Source organism: Diabrotica undecimpunctata, chromosome 5 (genome assembly GCF_040954645.1).
Source record: "Diabrotica undecimpunctata isolate CICGRU chromosome 5, icDiaUnde3, whole genome shotgun sequence".
NCBI lineage: Eukaryota > Metazoa > Arthropoda > Insecta > Coleoptera > Chrysomelidae > Diabrotica > Diabrotica undecimpunctata.
Window position 1 is genome coordinate 7,944,906 of NC_092807.1, and position 23,270 is coordinate 7,968,175.

General features: G+C 34.1%; 1 protein-coding gene across 1 annotated transcript in view; it reads left to right on the plus strand.

Annotated features, from left to right (window-relative positions):
• LOC140441022 (uncharacterized) overlaps nt 1–23,270 on the plus strand; it is a 205,850-nt gene that overhangs the window by 70,500 nt on the left and 112,080 nt on the right. The window contains exons 2-7 of the mRNA XM_072531413.1: nt 13,573–13,883; nt 14,007–14,283; nt 14,339–14,833; nt 14,888–15,574; nt 18,953–19,604; nt 20,115–20,591. Of these exons, the coding sequence (XP_072387514.1) occupies nt 13,593–13,883; nt 14,007–14,283; nt 14,339–14,833; nt 14,888–15,574; nt 18,953–19,604; nt 20,115–20,591 (2,879 nt within the window). The 5' untranslated portion in view covers nt 13,573–13,592. The remainder of the gene's footprint in view (nt 1–13,572; nt 13,884–14,006; nt 14,284–14,338; nt 14,834–14,887; nt 15,575–18,952; nt 19,605–20,114; nt 20,592–23,270) is intronic.

Here is a 23,270-nt window from a genome sequence, read left to right on the forward strand (position 1 = left end):
TCTCCGGTTGTAGCTTTCCTTCTCCATTGTATTCGCTTGATTTCCATTCAGTATCAGCTGAAAATGTTCCCTCCATCTTTCCATTATTGTCTTATCGTCGTTTATTATTGTTAGTTCCTTCCTTGTTCATTATTTGTTTCAGTTTCGTTTCTTTGTTGCTTCTTAGGTTTTTCAGTGTTCTGTAAAATAATTTTACGTTTTCTGTGCTGTCTCTTCCATTTTTCCCCAAATTTTTCCCAACTTTTCTTTTTCTCTTTCTTAACTATCTCTTTAACTTCTGCCAGAGGCTATTAAATATAATTTATTACTTTAAGCCAGACAGATTCTCATGTTACAGATCCAAACTTGCTTGCATGTTTAAATTCAAATTGTATCGTGTTGATTTTTAAGTTAATATATTGTGTTATATTTATGTTATAGTTATTGTTAAGTTATATACTGGTCGTGTTATTTTTTAGATTTTAGTTTAATTGTGATTTAATGATAAAATTTCAAGAAATTCTTACACTAATAGTTTCAAAAGTAAATATTTAAAAAAATCATATGATACACATCAGTAGGACCCTGTTTGGCTTTCACGTACTTCTGTTGATAATTGGGAATATGTATAGTGAATGAAGTTTAGTACATGCCATGGTGCTATACAATTCTAGATAATTTATTTGAGATTTATAAACCTATCTTCGTCTCTATAAAACAGATTTGCGTTAAGTAAAAATATTTCATAGTAAAGGCTTGAAAATTAAAATTTTTGAATTTTTTTTTTGTAAAGACCCGCGTATTTTAGTTATCCGCGAATAGACTAACTTCTTGCCCCAATCTCCCCTAGGTAACTCAATCTGCAACTCGCGTCGTTTTTCGCAATAACTCACTCGACATACCGTTGTAATTAGCACATGTAAATACCACTACAAGTGATCAATCTGAGCAATTACTAAATAACTCACATGCAAATCTCACTTGTACTTATTCATTTTCTGTGAACGGAACGGAATACTGCCTTCATCTTCGACTTCTTAAGACATGCCACTATATTTATTAGATTTGTCGACATTGCTGATAATTTATAGCGTCGAAATGTCTATTTGCACACTTGGACAAATTGTGAAAGCCTACAGTTTTGCTCGAGGAATTTTTTTTGGAAAACCAGTTGTATTTAAGACCATATGCTTGATTTAATTTTTTTGTCAAAAGTCTCATGATGTTTAAGAAAGATTAGATAGATGATATATAATTTTTTAACGTTATATTAAACATTTATATAAAGATTTCTGAAACCAAGTGCATAAATAAACTTAATGACCTCTTAAAATACTAGTAGATAATAAAAAAACTCAATTTGTGATGAACTCAAGTGATGTATTGCCAATAAGCCCCCTTTTTAAAAGTTTTATGTCTGTTTTGTACTTTTAATTGTGTTCTGTTTGTCCATAAGTGTTTTTTAGTTTTATAATTTTAACATTTGACATCACAATTTTCTACCAAAACAGAAATCAAATGCCTTTTAAAAATTTGATAATTACAAGTCAAAGAAATTGCACACCCACAAAATAGTACAAGTACTTTCATTCATTGTCATATAACTGTCCTCTTACTGTAAAAAATTTCAATAAATTAACACATATTTCTAAAATATATCTCTTGAATAAATATAAATAACTTTATTAACTAAATAATATAAAACATCACTTTCATTTAACACAAAATCACATATACCTTACTTCTATTTCATTTGTTAACATCTCTCCCCTCAAGAAACTTCCTCGTTATTTGTCAGACAGTTACAACTTTAACCGAAGATCACCCATTATCAGCAATACAGGATAGTTTGAACTATGTATCGCGAATCATTATCTAAAAATTCTTGTACCGGCATTATTTAGTCAGTAACTGGCTTCAGTTCGCTTTAAATACAACCAGATGTGATTATATAGTGCTTCGTATTACACGAGTTTTAAAGAGATAGTAGTTGCAGAATAAAAAATATTTTTTCATCAAGAAAAATATATTTTATAAGTTTTATGCTGGAAGTTAAAAGTCCACGGACTATTCTAAATGTAAGTATTCGCCATAACAAATTTATTTTATATTTGGTAGTATTTAACAGCCACTAGATTTTACCATCCCCAAACGAGGACGTTAGTCACAAATATGCCTAATCACTATGGATCCTAAAATATTTTATGGCTCTAAAACCTTCCAAAAATTGGAACAAGCCTTGGAAGAAGCTAATAATGAGGAAAATGAACAACTGGAGAGTATTGATTTGTGTGTTCTGCCACCAAATTTGGATGAACTGACAGATAATGAAGAACATGATGATGATATTCTAGAAGATCCAAATTACATTCCAAATAAAATTCCTGGAACTATAGAAACCTCTTTTAAGTCTCATGATGAACCAGAAGATGTAAAAACTTCCGATGAGGTTTCGGGTGGACAATCAAAGGAATATGCTAATTTTTTAAAACCCAAGTGGGTAAAAACCGATTTTTAATCTACTACTACAACAGTAAATATATTATTTGAAGAGGAGAATAAAAACGTTAAAGAAGATTTGAGGAATGTATCACCAATTCAAATTTTTGAAAAATTACTTACTGAAGAAATTATTACATACATTTGTGATCAGTCAATTTTATACGCACGGCAAAAAAATAATCACTCTTTTACAATATCTCCAAACGAAATGAAAACTTTTTTTGCAATATTATATCTAACTGGGTATAACAGATTACCACGAGAAAGGTTATACTGGTCATTAGATGAGGACCTAGCAGTTTCCTGTGTTTACAACGCTATGAGCAGAGACAGGTACTAAGAAATAAAAAAATTTGTTCATCTAGCGGATAATGCCAAAATAGGCGATTCTAAAGATCGTATGTACAAAATTAGACCCTTAGCAGATAAAATTATAGAAAAATTCTGCCATTGGGGATGTTTCCATAAAGATATATCCATAGACGAATCCATGGTGAAATATTTCGGCCATAACCCAGCAAAACAATTTATTAGAGGGAAGCCAGTCAGATTTGGGTATAAGAATTGGATGATAACTGGTTCCACTGGATATTGTTATGGTTTTGACGTTTATTGTGGAAAAAAAACCAAATCATACTGAGGATACTAAAGGAATACCACTTGGAGCTAAAGTAGTAATTAATCTTTTGAAATACCTACCCGAACCATCTAGAAATGAAATTTTTTTCGATAATTATTTCACGACATATCAACTAATGACATACCTGAAACAAAAAAACATAAAGGCCACAGGAACTGTAAGAGAAAATCGTGTGCAAAAATGTCCAGTAATGGAGTCTAAGCTAATGAAGAAAATGGCAAGAGGTACATATGATTATAGATTCGACAAAGCTAATGAAATTTTATGTGTGAAATGGTATGACAATAGTGTTTGTTCTATGTTATCCAACTATGATACCATTGAACCATTAGGTCTGGTAAAACGGTGGTCCAGAGCATCAAAATCAAAAGAAAATGTAGTACAGCCAAAATTGTTTGCTTCATACAATTCTGGAATGGGTGGAGTAGATGCGCATGACCAGTGCATATCATTATATCGAATAAGCATAAAAGGTAAAAAGTGGTGGTGGGTTTTATTTACGTACTTTCTTGACATTATTATGACTAATGCCTGGAAACTTCATCAAATTTCTGCTGAAAATGTGATGGATCAGTTAGAATTCCGTCGTCATATAGTACGTAGTTATTTGAGAGATGGTGTCACCTCAAGGACACAAAGAAAAAGAAAAGCTGGTTCCAGCATTGAAGTCACTGAAGGCTTTCATTTTCCGGGAAAACTGGAAAAACAGTTAAAGTGTTGTGTGTGTCATATGAAGGCAAGGTGGACATGCAAAAAGTGTAAAAAACAATATGTATTGAAAAAGGATGTTTTGAAAAATATCATACAAATATCTAACGCCCCCATTTGAGGACGCCCTTGTATTTCAAAATGTGTTTAAAAAAAAATATTTTTTTGAATACATGTAATAAATATAACCCAAATATCACAATTTTGTACCGCTTATAATTTTTTCCACGCTAGTTCTCTATAAATAACAAAATAATAATTTTTGTAGTCGCAACTCAACTCTAAACTCTCCGTGTGTGGTATATTAACTTTATTTTTTGCATATTTTAAACAAATCTAGAGATGTCCTGACAAGACGAGAACCGTCGATATCGCCCCAATTCCACTCATTTTTTCGCCGCCCATAAATCCACCAATTCTGGCACTATCCTTCCTTCCCATCGACGCCCATGCTAATGCTCAGATTTATAGCACCACTCCGGCAAAATAAACTTTTCAAGAGCTGTCCATCTCAGTAGGAACAGCACTAAAATACAATGAATGTGGACATAAGTGTAGTCGACGAACTTTGCCGAGAAGGAAATACCCGAAAAAGAAAAAAAATGAGAAATTTAGCGGCTGTTTAAAAATATACTGTGTAAATGGGATATTTTAATTTACCAAATACTTTATTCTTGCTTTTTGATGAAAAGATTCTAGCAAGAATCTTTTCATCACTTATAAAAGAAAAACTAGAACAACACATGGACCATTCTAGCGAAGAACAAGCCGGATTCCGAAAAGCCAGATCATGTTTAGATAATATATTCATTATGAGACAGGTGATTGAAAAGAACAAAGAAAAAAACATTGAAACACATATGACCTTTATCGACTTAGAGAAAGCATACGATAGCGTGCCCAGGAAACAACTATGGGAAGCAATGAGAAGAATGCGCGTTAGAGAGAAATGGGTGAATATAATACAAAGACTGTATAAAGAAACACAAGTGCAAATAAAGTTAGGTAATGAAATAACAAAAACAATCACCGTAACAAAAGGCTTCAAACAGAGATGTGGTCTCTCACCTACACTTTTTAACATATATATATATATATATATATATATATATATATATATATATATATATATGTATATATATATATATATATATATATATATATATATATATATATATAGATCAGGCTTTGAAAAGATGGTATAGAAAATGCGGAACAATGGGCATACATTGTATATACAAGAGAATATATTACATTCACTACTTTTCGCAGATGATCAAGTCATTTTTGCACAAAACAGGGAGGATATGGAATATATGATAACGAAATTAAAGGAAGAATATGAACTTTGGGGACTCAAGATAAATATGTGCAAGACCGAATACTTATGTATTGGACCCGAGGTTGCAGATTTGAACTTAAGTTTAGAAGAAGAGACTATTAAGAGTTGTAAGGCTTTTAAGTATTTAGGGTCAATGATTAGCCGAGATGGTACTTGTATGAAAGATATAGAAATGAAAATAGCACGGGTAAAACAAGCCACAAGAGCACTTCCTGGAGTGATATGGAACAACACTCTAACCAAAGAAAACAAAAAGAGGATCTTTCAAAGCATAGTGATGAATATTACCCTATATGGAGCGGAAGTATGGCCAATGACAACAACAATACGAAATAAAATAAGAACAGTTGAACTGGACTTTATGAGAAGATGTCTACAAATCACAAGAGCGGATAGAATAAGAACGGAGGAAATATGTAACAGAATGGAAGTAAAATGCTCAATTACAAAAAAGTTGGAAAACAGAGCCCTGTAGTGGTACGGGCATGTACAAAGAATGCCAGAGCATAGGTGACCGAAAAGAATATAAAACTGGGACCCGCCGGGAAGAAGACGGAGAGGAAGACCTGCTACAAGATGGAAAACATACGTCGGAAATGCTATGATAGATAGAGACCTCAGAGAAGGTGACTGGGAGAATAGAGTGCTGTGGAGGACGAAAACGGCGAACTCATAATGGGAAAAGCCGAAGAAGAAGAAAAAAATACTTTATTCTTTTTAATAAAATATATTTTTAAACTACATTTAACTACAATTAACAGCTTTATTCTAACATAAGATTCATCATTATTTTTTACATTTATTCCTATGTGAGTTGGTTTCCATAATTACATTTCTCCACAAGTTTTTAACTTGGATCATACCAATATCTATCCAATTCACAGACAAGTCATGCCTAAGCGTCTTCCACCAAGTATTCTTTTGTCTTCCTCTTCCCCTTTGGTATTTTTAATACTTTTTAATTGCTCCCTTTTTCGTCATGTTGCACGTTCCTAAGAAAGGTGTAATAAGTCAAAACAACAAAATTTTCAGGAGAATAAAACCAATTTTTTATAATTTTTAAAATGCGAATAGAAGAACCAGAACTGAATTTATATATTTTCAAATACCATCAGATAAAGAGTAAATAAATGGAAGGAAAGACAGTTAAGATTTGATTTCACGTACAGTGCGTCTGTATATCCGCTTATATGTATTTCATCCTAAAAGGAATCTTCGGAGCGGCTATTTACAAACGCTCTGAACGTGAAAACAATATTTCCTGTCGTAGTAGAAGCAACACTAAAATGGCTTCGATATGGACGCAATAGCGACATCTGATAATAAATCCGGAAACTATTGGTCGAAACCACATTCAGATTTCTGCTTTAATCTGCGCCTTCTAAGAATTGCAAGGCAAAACAGACGTTGATAAAGATGTAATTAATTAATTAGTTTAGAAAATAGTATTCTCTAAAATTATCTTCCACTTTTTGGCGGAAGTCAAGTGATAAAACTAAAATATATTCCGATGATTAGAGTAACAACTCGAAATATTACGCTTTTACTCGGAAAATACAAAACAAAAGTCTAAACTCTTCCAAACTAAACAGCAATAACTACAAATATTACACTTTTCGGCGGACGTAAAGTGGAAATATTGGTAAATATTCCGATAAGAAGGGTAGTAACTCGAAATGTTACACTTTTACCGAGAGAACACGTAACTAAAGTTTACAATACTTCTAAATTAAACTGTACTAACTACACTTATTACACTTTTACACAGAGTACCGCAATACATACCACGATAACTGCATTTTATTACTGTTTTCATCGGAATATGCCGATGATCCTCTTCCGAGGAATAGGAATTTTTTTGCCATCTAGGCAATAACGATCGAACTTAAATTATTACGGATTTCTTAGGAGATAAAAAATTGAAGATAGAAAAAAATTTGACTTATTACACTTATCTCCGGAACGTACGATATCTCTGCCTAAAAAAAGACCAGCCTTTCGTTCGAAATATAGATTGAAAAATGCCAAGAAATCTTAAGTAAAAAATTGATTATTATAACCCAGTTATATACATATATAATACGAAATACACCTTTAAATATTCCTTCATTGACATACCTCAACTTCAGGCGGAATCTTATTCGATCGAAAGTATTCTTCGTTAAGTTTCTACTGTGGGTCGTCCGCCCTGTAGACTAAGAACATCCCTTATTGAAGCAATTCTCATGCAACAAGGAATCGTCACCACGTAGTCGAGCATTTATACGGCAATAAATAATAAATTAAGTGGTTTTGTAACTGTTGTATATGAGTATATGCAACCCGCAAACGAAGGAGAAGGGCTGACGATTGTTTCTGTAGTGTTAGACCGGGGAAAGTGGACCAAAATCCGTTGAGGCTCTGTGCTGAAAAGGGTTGTTGTGTCTGCAGAAATTTGAAACTTTTCAGTATGAAAATAAATCTAATTTCTATTACTATCAAAGTTTCTAGAGACAAATAAGCTATCTAATTAAAAATAAAGAAAAAAATATTTCTTTTTTTCTCTTTCTTTTCCAAAAAGAAAAATTTTCTTTTTTAAAAAAAATCTTTTTTTTTTAATAAAATAAAAAAACAAATTTCAATTGTCCACAATAAAGTTAGCAGTAATGGATCCTTTTTTTGTAAAAAATTATATTTCTACACGGAAATTGGACCTTTTAACCAAATCTAGGAATCCAGTAATTTAATATGAAAGATCCTTTAAAAAAATTCTAAAATTTATTTGAATTATATCTGAACAAAATCCACCAATCGTTCAGCTCCTTCAGACAAACCTTAGGATTATAAATTCTCAAACCAAGTTAAAATGGAAGCAAATATATTACAATGTATCTCGGAACTTAGCTCAATGATACAATGTATCTTCAACCTATCCAGGTCTCCCGTAGAAACATCAGTTTTACCAACATCTATTTTAAACAATAAATTAAAATAGTTTAGACAACCGAATTAATTATAAGATAATCTCTCCTTCCTGGTTTCGTTATTTTTGTCAGAATCTGAGCTACTCATATTACCAGTGTCTATTATGATTCTCTCTCTCTCCCTTGTCGTTTTCTCATTACAGTGGATCTTCATTTCTTCCAATATAATATAATAGTCTCCCGTTTTATACCGCTTCGCGGCTTTGGGAGTATAGCAGGGTAGTCTGCTATATCTAGGGCCTACGGTATACAAGGAAGGTAACATGGCCAGTGCTACGCTTCAACCGCCTATTATTACCCCTGGTTTTACCCAAGGAACTCATTTTATTCAGGCTGAGTCGACCTGGGGCCTATAGACATTTTTAAAAATGTCTAGTTGTTCTTGCCGGCGGTAGGATTCGAACTCCGGACCACCCGCATGCGAGGCAAGCATCCTACCGCTTGCGCTACGCAGGCCCAATATTCCTTACAATATTTTTCCATTGGTCTCTATCTTCAGCTGCTCTGAAAGCTTCGCAGAATGAGTTTCCAGGTGAATTCTTAATTTGTTTGGACCAAACTATCGTCACCTCTTCGAAACACGTTACCAAAAAATTGAAGAATACATTGCAGACATATTTTCTACAGCCTTTTTTAATTTTGACTTGGTTTAGAATGAAAACGTTTGTCTTATGAGCTGTCCAAGGTACGGGCAGCATTCTTCTCCAGCACTACATCTCAAAGGCATCAATTTTTTGGCGCTCGCGTCCCCGAAGATTCCAAGTCTCTGCTCCGTACAAAAATAATGAGCATGCAAGGGCATTCACCAGTCTCATCTTGATATTTTGAGAGATAGCTCTGTCTTTCGAAACTTTAGTTAGGCGACCCGTCGCATTTTTTGCCATACCAATACGTCTTTGAACTTCTGCTTCACAGTTCCCATCGTTAGATCCCCACGTTCCCATCGTACTAGACCCGAGATAAACTAAACTGTCCACTACCTGGTATTCCTATAACATGTTAGTCAGTTGAATAGTGTGGTATCTGTCGACCACTATTATTCTGTCTTAGCTTTATTGATTTTCAGACCATTTTTATTGCTTTCGTACTCAACTCTTCGCAGGAGATTAAACATTTCTTCCTCATTTCCTGTTATAAGTGTAGTGTCATCAGCAAATCTTTAATTGGAAATTTTCCTAGCAGCCACTGTTACTCCACCGGCCCATCCATCTAAAGCTATACTCATGACATGTTCACCATAAATGTTGAATAAGTCAGGTGACATCACGCATCCATGTCTAACACCTCTCTCGGTCTTAAATTGGTTTGAGAACTTCTGATCTAACCGTACTGTTCGTATATTGGACTGGTACAGATTTTTAATAAGTGTCACCAGGTGCATTGGTGTGCCCATTTCTATTAAAATGGACCACAGATTTATCACGCTTACATAATCAAATGGCTTTTGGTAGTCAACGAAGCATACAATAACAGGTACTTGAAATTCTCTAGACTTTTAAATGAGTTGTCTCAGGTTCAGGATTTGTTCCCGTTTACCCTTTACAAACCCCGCTTGTTCCTGAGGTATTTGGTAATGTAGATAGGGTTTTAACCTGTTTTTGATGATATGCAATAAGATTTTACTAGCATGTGTTATTAGTGACAGTGTTCGGTAGTTTTTACATCTGGTAGTAGTTCCTTTTTTGTGTAGTGGGATATAAATTAAGGTACACCAAGCAGATGGCCATTTTCCTGAATTCCAAACAGCGACACAGATAGAATGGATGATATGTAATCCTTAGTTACCTAGTAATATATATATATATATATATATATATATATATATATATATATATATATATATATACATGTACGTTTATATATATATATATATATATATATATATATATATATATATATATATATATATATATATATATATATATATATATATATATATATATATATATATATATATATATATATATATTTATTTATATAAACTTATTTCAATCTATGGTCCTACTCAGAAATTGACTGGTCTATGCTGACGAATTCTGTGTTAAAGACGAGGTGGCTGCGGATCGATGTGAAAGCAGTTATTCGGACGACAGCCCCGTCACTGTAGCTATGGTCTGGCTCACTCACTTGTCTATGCATTTATTTCCATAGATTTGTTGACGACGAGCGACTCAGACACATCCATCCTTTTTAAGGGTTGTTGACGATTCTCTTTTAAGTATCAAAACATTTTCCCTTATCTAACTTACAGTCTGAGTCATTTTTTTATTATGTTTCAACTCGGATAATAAAATAGAATGCTGATCTATGAGGGAGTTGAAATGTCAACTATTTATGGTGAATTAACTGTCACTACTATTAATACATCGGTTATTACGTTAAGGTGAGATTAGACAGAACGTGGAGTGCGTTCTTGAATAGAAAAAGACAAAATATAAAGACGGAAACGAACACAACGTGAAATACCGTATTTCTACTTAATATTTGTGGTTTACGATCCCTGTGATAGGACAAAACTGTCTATTTATAGTCGGCGCTTACTATCCCATTATTTATCGGTAAATCGATCCGGTTCAAAAAAATTGGAAGCTGATGCAATGCATGTCCAATCCTTCGGACACGGCTAGAATTACGGTCAGTGTCGTGGTAATTTTACTATGGAGTGCTCTAACGAAGTTTTGTTCATCTAGATAGTAGCAGCCAAAAATCTAGGACTACAGACCTATATCATAACATTAAACGAAGGCCCACAACCCCATACTACTAGAAATATGAACGAAAATATCGAAAGAATACAATACAACAACGAGAAAAAGAAAGAAAACAAAGTGGTCAAATTACAAAAGACTTCTGAGTATTGGAATCAACAACGTCCCAGTGATAAAGAATTCACAAGAAATAGAAGAAAGAATACTAGAATTCGAAAACATCGTACAAGAAGAAATCAGAAATAGCACTACTAAAGAAGAAATAGACATACACATGGGAAGGTTTAGAGAAATAAACCCGGAAATAAAGGACATGATAAGGAAAAAGAACAGACCCAAAAAGAGAGCTAGAAGGACAAGAAACCAGGAGGTCAAAAACAGGGCAAATCGGCTAAACAGAGAAGTGAATACAACACTAGCAGAACATGGAAGCCGGCGGTGGGGTAACCACGTTTAAGAAATGGAGGAACAAGGTCCAAACATGCCAGTCATATAGAAACTACTAAGAAATGATAGAAAATCCATACCTCCACTACAAGGTGAAAATGGAATTGTCTACTCCATGGATGAAAGAGCAGAGGAGATGAGGAGGATTCTCGAGAGAGAATGTACATTAAATTTTATCACCAAGACGAAGATGTAGACTTCATCGAAGAAGTCGAAGAACATCAACAAATGCCCGAAGAACCAGAGGTGATAATCACACCTACATACCCTCAAGAAATAAACGAAAACTAAAAATAGCTCACTGAGAAAAGCACGAATGCAATGCTTAGATGCAGGCTCTTCCCAAATCCATGGAAGGAAGCCTACGTTATCATGATTACTGGCAAACACATAACGTCTAGATATTTCGTAGCTCTACCAACAGAAGAAGCTCTAGCGCGCAGAAGTTTTCTTTACATAAATTGAAAAAAAAACCTAAAAAAAAACAAAAAACCGGCTTCAGCCACCAAAAAAATTAAAAAAACACTAACAAAAAACAAAATAACAAAACCCTAAAAACTGGGCACGAGGTGCCCACATCCTCGGACACCGAGTCGCCAAACTGGGCGTAGCCCGGAGCGGAGACTTGAGGCCTGAGCAAGCAATTTCAGTTCCATGATACGTCACTAGAAAAAGCAGAAAAAGAGCGCCTCACGCTGGCCTGCATTAATCTGGTTAGGATATCGTGTTGGAGTTCTTGTACCCAGAACTTCCACGTGAAAAGCATTTGGCTGATAGTGAGCCCCTATCACGCATCAGAGTGAAGATGTAGGGGGAAAGCAATGGTCTGGAGCATTGGAGCGCGGTGGAGTAGTTTCTGATTACACGAATCAATACATCTCGTTCCAATGAATTATAACACCCAAAAGTCATTCTAAGGACTGTGCAAGTCTCTCTTACTGGGTTTAATCAAATTGCTTGCTTGCAAAAACCTAATTTCACAGTAAGGTGGGGTGCCAACCGTTGACTCTTTTTGGATCCTTAATATCGATTTTCTGTTTCTCTTTGTCGATGTAAACTAGCGAAGAGAGCCATTCGACGAGCTGACTGATTCCGGCTTTAGACATTTCGATTATGTCTACATCTATGTTTATCATTCACCTGTCCCTAATCTCTATTTACCTTTTTATCCCCCATTTATCCAGCAATGGCAGATAAAATCATCACCTTATGAAAACTTTCGTAAAAGCCGTCAATATCTCAAATTATTTTATTAAATGTGCATACGACAAAAAATATGTTTTGCTACCTTATTTTCGTTTATTTAACTTTTTTATTATCTGAAATATTAGCACAAACTCCCTTTTCCGTTCCGTTCAATTTGACTTTATATTATGTTGTTCAAATTTATATTGTCAAAATATTCCACTCAATCAATTTCTATGTTGATTTTAAAATCTTTTTGGACACTACTTTTATTTTTCAGCGAGGAACGTTATGTTTACGGTGCCATGTCAAGCTGTCACACCTTTGTCACCAAATCCACTTCCCACGACAATGCACCACAAACCGAATTCTTTTTTTGGACTCGTTTTATTTTGGACGACATGGAGTAGCAGGTACCTCGCATAGTTATTATAAACAGTAGCGTACCTGTGGAGTTTACATCAAGTGGGTACCAATTAAGAAGTACTAAAGCATTATTGATAAAACTTGATAAATCCTTCAAAAAATAGAATTATAAGCTACAAAGAACCTTCTTCAGTTTGATTAAGAATTTAAACCAATAAAATTGAAGTTTTTGGAGAAAAGGGAAGATATTTAGAATGGTGGTGAAAAGCATAACACAGCAAATAATTACTAGATCACTGGATTATTGTTTCTTTACCAAAAAATGTTTAAATCCAAGGAGAACATTTAAATCTGAGGAAAGGATTTGTTTTTTGGTATCTTAATCACTGATTTAATACAGATAATTCAGAAAGTACAAAGGAAGAAGTGTTTCAAGCAATAAATACAAAGAAGGTCAACAGGTCCTGACCAAGTAATCTATCTCTTCCTTTTGCTGTCTTTCTTTCTCTGTAGGTTCACAACCCTGTATGTGTCGTGGCTGCCTCTACCATCCATCTATTTAGGTAAACATATCTTCTCTTTAATCTTGTATTCGCGTGACACTTAAATGTTTTTAAGATGTTATCCCTTCATTGGAGTACACCTTAGTAGACCTTATATAATAATAAGAGTCGTGCTTTCTTTTTGAAAATTTTTTTCTAAAAAATTTAAGTGTTGAATATTTATTTTCAGGGACAAATCTCATCTAAACAATGATAACAGACTACGAAGAAGATGCTCACTTCTGCATAAAGTGTCACGTCACCATCATAGGTCTCGATAATTACATCAATCACAGAAAAGCAGGATGTTCAAAAAATATCACAGAACCACCGAAGTCGCCCCTTCCAAGTCAGCTTCTACCCCCAGATGAGTCTTTTAATCTGAAGGCGGATGATTTTTTCTCTTCCTTAGAATTGAGAAGCAGCTCCAAGAAACCGGAAGTTCAATCCACCTCTGGGAAAAGTTTCAGCGGGATATTAACCAGAAGTAAAACAACTGCGGTTAGTAGAAAACTGTCCATTCTTAAATTTAACAATGGTTTTTGTACGTAATCAAAAACTTTCACTATTCTTCTCTATCAACACTAACAGTTTTTTATTTTGCCTGTTTTTGTTTATATTTAGGTCATTCAAGCAAGTTCGTCTACAGTCAAAGAACCAGTTGAACCGCAGCAATCCAAATCCGGAAAAAACGTCTGGATTGGAGGAGACCAACTCAAGGAGCTTGGGCATGGAGATAACCAATCTAAACTTATTAAAGCTGTTGATAATTTAGAAAGAAGAAAAGAAGAGCCTCCTGCAATAGATGTTTACGAGGAAAGCGAAGAAGATTCCGAAGAATATGATTACGAAGATGATGATTCAAGCAGTGATGAAGACAGACCACCAAGACATCATACGGGTACTATTTTGACAAGTAATCTTAATATTTTGGAATAAATTGTATCAAATTTTAGGAGGTAAATGGAAACCTTCTTCCCCGATACAGTGGTCTAGGAATAGTGATTCTAGAGACTGGAATATTCCTCCCCCATCTCATACAGGAGGTAAGTGGAAACCTAAACGACCAGCATCACCACTGGCGACTCACACCAAAGGAAAATGGAAACCATCCTTTCCACAAAAAGAAGACTACAACATACCACCACCAACTTTTACCGGGAGCAAATGGGTTTCCAAAAAGGCTGAAGACTTAGACGTACCTCCACCAACGTTTACAGGAAGCAAATGGGTGGCTTCCAAAAAACACGAACAAGATGTGCCTCCACCTACTCATACTAAAGGAAAATGGAAGCCTAGAGAGGAAGAACAATATGCGACTGGTGGAAAAGGTAAATGGAAACCTATAGAGCCCGTTGAAGATGATTCTCCTCCAGCTAATTATACCAAAGGTAAATGGAAGCCACGTGGTGACGCGGAGGATGATTATCCACCTCCTTCCCATACTAAAGGTAATTTTAATATTGAGTCATATAAATTTTGATTATATTGAATATTTTTTATAGGTAAATGGAAACCTCGAAATGATCTTGACGATGACTACCCCCCTCCATCACATACAAAAGGTAAGTGGAAGCCAAGAAACGAACCTGAAGACGACTATCCTTCAACTTCTTATACCAAGGGTAAATGGAAGCCTAAATTTTCCGAAGAAACGGAACCTCAACAGCTAACACAAAAGTTAGCCAAGGAAAAGACTGTATTAAAAGATCAAGAAGGTCCAGGTGAAAACTACACTAAAGGAAAATGGATACCTACTTCCGGTGAACCTTTTAGATTTACAAAGAAATCCAGCGACAACTCTTTGTTACGAAAGTCCAACGGTTCGATTCAATACTGGTGTAGTCCTTGCAATAGAAGACTCGCTTCAAGGATAGTTTACGAACGACACCTCAAATCTGAACTGCATTTTAAAAGAGTCTCCAGAGATAGAGAATTCGACGATACTGATGAACTGTCTTTGATGAAAGAAGTCAGAAGAACGAAATCCAAACCACCGGAAAATATTTTTAGCAATCAAGAACAAACTACCAAAAAGAGACGAAGGAAGAAACGGTTCGAGAAATGTGAAGTTTGTCATTCGAGAATTCACAAACAGCTTATAGGAAAGCATCTTATATCTCATTACCACTGCCGAAAAGGTGATATTAGATCTGATGTTGCTAAGAGAATGGTCCTCGAAAATATTCATGGTAAGCATTTTTCCTAGTATTTCTTCTTAAGTCATATGCTTTCTGATAATCGACCAAACACATGACCATATCACAATTGACATCTCTACAGCACTGGAACAGAAATTGTTTAGTAAAACTGTCAATTGTTTTTTGCAGTTTATATAGATTGCTTCCTTGGTAGAGTAACCATGGTAGACTTCTTGCGATATTTTACCTGTATTAGAGAACTTAGTTTTACCTCTCCTATCGATAGGGTTATTATTTTAAAAAGTAATTTTTTAATAATATAATGTTATAATTTTAATATTTTAATGTTTTTTTTAAGCCCTTCTCTCTATTAGGATTGCCGAATATAGGCCTCTCCTAATTCTCGCCGTTCATCTTTGTTGTTTGTAAGACGTTTCCACATTGGTCCTGCAGGTCTTTTAATATCGTCGCTCCAGCGCATTTGCGGTCTTCCTCGTGGTTTTGGCTTCATTTGGCCGCCAATTCCCGATTTCTTTATTCCATCGGCCATCCTTAAGACATTCGTTGTGTCTAGCCTTTTCCATTTCAGTTTAGCTGCCTGTTCGACAGCATCTTTCACTTTTGTTCTATTACGAATGTCTTCATTGGTTTTATGATCTTTGAGTAAGATACCCAGCATCTGTCGTTCCATAGCTCTCTGAGTTTTTCTGATTTTCTGTTGTTTATTTTAGTGAATGTCCAGCTCCATATGTAAATACAGGTAGGATACCGGAAATAAACACTTTGGTTAGTAGTCTTTGAGGTATATTTTTATTTTTAAGTACGTATGAGAGTCTTCCGAATGCTGCCCATCCCATTTTTACACGTCTGCTTATTTCGGTAGTCTAATTTTCTTTGCTTACCTTGACATTTTGACCCAGATATGTATATTTATCTAAGTGTTTTATCTCTGTCCCTTGGATGTTTATCATAGGTTTGTCATCTTTGTTTGACATTAGTTTAGTTTTGCTGAAATTCATTTTCAGTCCTTTTTTTGGGATTCTGTGTGTAGCTCCTCAATTATCGTATTCACTGCATTTTATGTGTCGGCTATTAGTACTACATCATTTGCGTCCGTTAATAGGGATTCCCCTATTTTCCAGTCTATTGACTTAAAGATATCTTCTAGGGCAGCTGTAAATAATTTTGGAGATATTGTGTCTCCTTGTCTTATGCCTCGGTTGATTTTTACTGGTCTTGTTTCGATTGCATTACCCAACGTCACTAATATTTCAGCTTGTTCGTAAATATTATGTATTAATATTCTGTACCCGGAGTCGATCCGGTTGTTGACTAATGCTTCTTCTGTTGCCCACAGTTCTACGCTATCAAAAGCTTTTTCATAATCTATAAAAGCCAGACATAATGGGAGATTGTATTCGTTAGTCTTTTCTATTAGGATTTTCAATGTATATAGATGGTCACAGGTGCTGTATCTTTTTCTAAATCCGGCTTGTTCTACTGGTTGATATCCGTCAAATTTAATTGTTAATCTGTTTGTAATAATCTTTGTCAAGGCTTTGTAAAGTGGTGAAAGAAGTGAAATTGGTCGATAATTTTTCAGGTCTGTGGTGTCTCCCTGTTTGTGTATTAGTATTGTTTAAGCAGTATTCCATTGTTTGCGTATGTTACCTTCGAATAGACATTTATTAAATAGTGTTTTTAGTTATGTGATGGCTTCTTCTCCGCCTTCCTTCACCATTTCTGCTAAGATCCCATCGCTTTCAGGACCTTTATTCCTTGTTATTTCTTTTACTGCTCTTTCTATTTCTTCGTGGCTTATTTCGGGCATCATCACTTCACTTGATTTTAATGTTTAAATATTCCTAAATGACTTTCCTTCATATAACTAGGTAGCTTATTATACAAAATCGACCCATTTAAATTCGTGCTTCTTTGCGAACAAGAATTTCGAATTCTACTTATACGAAAAGTACAGCATTTTATTCCAGGTTGGGATGCACATTTGGTCTCTTTTTGTATTTTCTGCTGAAGTTCGAGATTTCTTCCTTGATAGTAGGAACGTACTAGGGAGCATTTACTATCATTCGTAAAACTTCATTTTGAAATCTTTGAAGAATTTCCAAGTTAGAGTTACTGGCTGTACCCCATAATTGTATGACCTCAGTCTAACGGGTTTTATTATAGATTTGTAGATAAGTATTTTATTTTCTGCCAAACATCCAGTAGAGTTTATGGAGGTTGAGTCCAAGTTGTTTTCCTTTAGTAAAGTTATACTTACGCCAAGTCAGTCTTCTATCCAAATGTATACCTAGATATTTTGTGGAGTCCAAGTTTCACGTCGCATTGTGAATGTCCAATGGCACGATTTTGCTTCATTTGCTTTGATTTTTCATGTTTTAGGTCATTTTTGTGTTTTATTCAGATTAATTTGCAAGTTTTCTTATGCTTTGATTGATTTCGTTCATTATCACGTGAGAGATTTCTTTACAAGTAAATTTTCGAATCTTTGTACTTCGTTTTATCCCTATGTTTGTACGTAATCGTTGGATATAAAAACATTTTTGAAATATTCCGCAAATGCAGTTGCCTTTTCCCTATTATTTCTAGCTCAGAGTTCAGAGTTGTCTCTTATCGGTGGTATTTGTTGCTTCTGTAGGTGATAGACTTTCCAGGTATGTTTTTATACTTTGATTTTGAATCGTGTGAAAAAGTTTGTTCAGTTCTGATGTAGCCTTATTATAGATTTTGCCATTTCTTGCGAAGTCTCCCTTTTTCTGCGATTTTTTTCTCTAACTACAATTATGTGTTCACTCTTATATGTATTGTTGATTGAATGAAAGAATTGATTTCATGAGCATGTGAACTCATTCCGCTGGCATTTTATTCTGCTATATTCAACAGCTGTGTCGTCATTTTGATATCTTAGCTACAAGTGTTGAGAGCAAGTTTATCATTGTCCCCATTTGTGTCATAATATCTCTCATCAAAACTTTCAAACCAGAGTTCTGGGTACTGACCGAATGATTTGTCTGATCTATATTATTAGCAGCATGTTGCAGCTCAGCATTTGTTGAGATGTTGCTTATGCGTAAGTGAACCCTGGATTTACAGGTGTTTGTGCTTCTCTGTTTATGTTTACTGAGTCTGATATATGTCTTTTGTTGCAATCCTTTATAAATTTTGCAACATCTGTAGTTTTTACACATCTAAAGTTGCGTTGAAAGAAAACATGGATAAAAGCAAAATAATTTTCCTTTTAATTTGGGATTTTTAAACTGTACGAATCTGCGCATATTTGTTGGTCCTTATATTTTTCATAATAAGCTTCCTTTAGCTACTGCTCTCTTGCATCTTTCTGTATTTAATTTTTATATTCGACATTATTGATATATTTTTACTTAACTAATACAGGTATATTTTTTATAGATGTGATTTTAGAAAGTCCGTTTCAGTGCGGTACCTGCAGATTTTACTGCAATACCCAGAATGAATTTCTACGCCACTGGCTATCACCACAACATATCGACAAATCAACTTCTGGCTACTTTTATTGCATTCTTTGCAAACACCGTGCTGAAGACACCAAAACCATGTACCAACATCTGTTGTCAGAAGAACATACTGAGGTGGTTTCAGTAATTAACCGATCCGTGCCGATAATAATAAAAAAATTTAATCCATCTAAATGTCCTACCTGCCATAAGGAGTTTTTGTTAAATAAACAGCTCATAGCACATTGCGAAAGATTCAATCATGACGACTCAGAAGTCAAAAAGTTTAAAAATGAGTATATTTGTGACGTTTGTGGCGTTGGACTTTTGTCCAACATGTCTTTACGCCACCACAAACAAAACGTGCACAAGCAGAAGTACTTCATCTGTACACCGTGCAATATGAAGTTCGATAATATAGAGGACGCGAAGAATCATAGAAAAACACAGCAACACAGGTACACTAGACTTTCACTACAAAGTGATGGAACACTAAAGAAAAAATGTCAACATTGCGGAGCTTTATTTGGAAACTTCTTCTTATTGAAGCAACATCTGAGCAACGATCATCCTGATCACAGCATAAGGTAAGATACTTTTAATACCTGATTTACTTGTTAGCGCTACTACAGCCTTTCTGGAGGCCTGGTCTCGTTCTATCAATCTTATATTGATAGAATGAATTATATTATAATGAGACGATGCCTCAGGAACTGCAATTTTAAATGAAACATAACTTCTTGGATATCTCGAGTTTAATTGGTTAACCTCAATCTTTTCATCAATAGTCTTAAGACGATTTGTTAGTTCTCCCAAAGATGTATCTGGAGACCAGTTGGTTGTACGATAGTACTTCATAGTTCTCTTTGCAGCCGCCTTAGTCCATTTGCTTTGGAGTTAGTGCCTATTATAACATTTTTTGGTTTTCTAAATGATTTAGGTTTATTAGTATTGTTGTCATTTTGAAGACCAAGAAGTTGTTTGTCACTCATTTGTTGTTTAACGCAAAAGTGGGTCAGTTTTATCAGCTAAATTGATTTAAAAGTATTTAACAGTATTATCTTGATTTATCATTTTTTATTTGTCTTCATTTTCAGATGTCCCCACTGTGGAGCAAGCTTCACTATAGCTCAAGAGCTAACCACTCATCTACGTTTAAAGCTCTGCAAGTTTGATGAACCTCAAGAATCATCAGAAAACACATTCCAATGCGAAAAGTGTCCGTTTTCATCCAACTCCATTTCCGAACTCATCTTCCACATGGCTTTGCACCAAGAACCACTAATGAACTACCAGGATCCATCTACTTCCACAAAAGCCAAAACTCTCTTGAAGTATAAGTGTCCTGTTTGTGAAAAGTTTTTTCCAAAAGCATCGTTACATGGACACATTAGACAACATACTCAAGAGAGGCCTTTTGTCTGCCAGATTTGCAACAAGAGTTTTGCAAGGAAAAATAATCTTCAGTTCCACATCAAAAATCACGAGAAGAAAAACGAGAGAGTTAAGGTGAAGGAGGTGACAGTAGAGAAATCGTTTCTGTGTTATATGTGCGGTACCAACTTCAAGAAAAAGTAAGTTGCTTTATTAATTATTATTTAATATTGATATTGGTGATAAGTAAAGCTCGGATTTATAGGCAACAAAAATTGAAGAAAAAGGCGCCTATATAGGCAAAGATTTTTATTAAAAAAGGCAGGAATATTAACATTTAGGCAAAATATAGGCAATAAAGGAATCTAATAATCTCTTATTATTTATTGTACAAAAGTGAATGTACAATGTATGTATTGTACAAAGTGAATTAACGTAATATTAACTTAAGGCAGGTATATTTACACATCATAATCATAACATTAGTATAAATAAACTAGTAACTAAATAACTGTAAATTAATAATTAAACATTGTAACCACTTAAAATTTTATCATTAATAGAAACAACTAAATGTTTTTCAATATTTTCGGTCTTAAAACTATGTCTTCGATCACTTAAAATTAATTTGTACATTGAAAACGAACGTTCGACATCGACATATGTAATTGGAGCATATTTCAGAGCGGATAATAAATCTGGCATAATTTGAAATTCCTCGGAAAATGTCCCATTCAAAACTTTAGCAACATTAGATAAAAACGAAAAACCTTCATTCTTGTCGAAAACATATTTCATTTTTTTTTAAATTAATTGACCGTTACTTCCAGGTGTCGATTTAATTTTCGTCTTGAAATTATCTATTAATTTTACTGACTCACATAAATTTATCTCTTGTTTTTCTAATAAGGTAATTGTGGTAACTATTAATTTATAATTGTCATTGATATAAGCGAGTTCCTGTTTCAATTTGGGATTTTTTAATATTTTTTTTGCTTCTCGAATGGCTTCGGAAATATCATCATCAAATTCTGACATAACTAATTCTATTTCATTGCAGTGTTCAAAGTAAAAAAAAAACTGCTTCGAGCCAGGTTCCCCACCTTGTAATTACTGGTTTAGGTGGAAGTCTTTCTTTATATATTTGCACCCTCAACGGAGCCTTTACAAAAACTTTTTTCATAAAATTTATAAAATTATTTACCAACGGAAACAGATTTCTTATTTCTTCGGCAATTCTATTTACCCCGTGGGCTACACAAGTGCAATGAATTAAATTAGGATAAAAAATCTTTAAATTAACAGCAGCTTTTAACATATATGCCGCAGCACCTGAAAGCATTAAAACTATTTTATTCACTGGTATAGCGTTGGGTAAAAAGAGGTTTGTTAAACTATCTTGTATAAATCGACTTATTGTTAAATTGTTTGTTTTTTCCAATTCTTTAACGGCAACTAAATAAGATTTTCTCGCAAAGTTTTCGTTCAAAATTCCAATCATTAAATTAGCTATATACCTGCCGTATACATCTGTCGTTTCATCCACGATAATATACAAAAAATTGCCCTCTAACTCCCGCTTAATTTTTGAAATTCATTCCACATAACATTTTTCCACAGTATGTTTTCTCAATGTACTCTCGTCCGGTAAGGATTTATTAAGATATTTTTCGAAAAAGCATTTAAAACTAGGGTTATTAACTTTATATAGAGGAATGTTGGATGCAATCATCATCTGGCATAAATCAAATTTAAATGCGTCTTCCTCCTTTTTTTTTTTGAACTGCTTAAACTATCCCGCAGAGATATTTGGGCTAACTTAGAGGAATTTAATTTTTCCAAATTACGTTTATGAAGTGGGGTTCCACAATGCTGGTCAATAAAGTACTTTTTTCTACTTGAAATCTGAGAATTAAAAAAAAATAATTAGAATTCTAAAACCACTTTAGAATTTAGTTATGTTGTGGGACGAGAAAAAATAAAACTTACCGATTTGCCGCATGGTTTACAAAATGCTCCATCTCCTTCTAGAGAAAGTTCGGAATAAGGTGCGATCCATAGCCTTAATTTAGATGTCATCTTTTCAAACAAATGTCTAAAACGTTTTAAAACGTGTTCTTTGCTTTTCGGTATACGCAACAAAACTAAACTAGGATATAGCAATTTGTGACTAAACTCTGATACAGTAACCGACTGTACAACTGATAATAAACTATTAAAGCTTAGGGATTTCCAAATAGTTTAGGTACATTTTCCTAGAAATCTGTTATATAAACAAACCATTGATATTTTATTATTGACCCAGAATTTTATTATAGAATAGTTTAGTAATAGAATAATATCATGGGTAGTACCATGAAATTTTAAAAAAGGCACAAATAGGCGGAATTTACGAAAAAAGGCAAAAAGTGCAAAAAACAATTATAATAGGCAAAAAAGGCATTTTGCCTATAATCCGAGCTTTAGTGATAAGAATAAAATAACTGTTTTATTTACCAGGGCTAGTTTAAAAATGATTTTTTTGGTAGTCAAAATATGCCGTAATTTTGTATTATATTCGAAATAGAAAACACATTCTCCCAGTCAACTCACTTAATCTTTTTTTGTTCTTCTGTAGTAATGGCTTTGGTTACGATCAATTAGCCAGACTTTGTTGAATTTGTGAAAGAAGTATCATCACTCTGTTACAACATGAGCATAATAAATTTATTAAAGTACGTTAGTGAGATAGTTTTAGTTGCATCATTTGTTGTTGAACCAGTCTCATAGCAAACTTTTGTGCAGCTCTCTACTTAATTCGAAAGCAACTTTGCTAAGTGCCTCATCACTTCTATATTATACATACATTTGGATCCGGTTAGTTATTTTACAATTTAAGC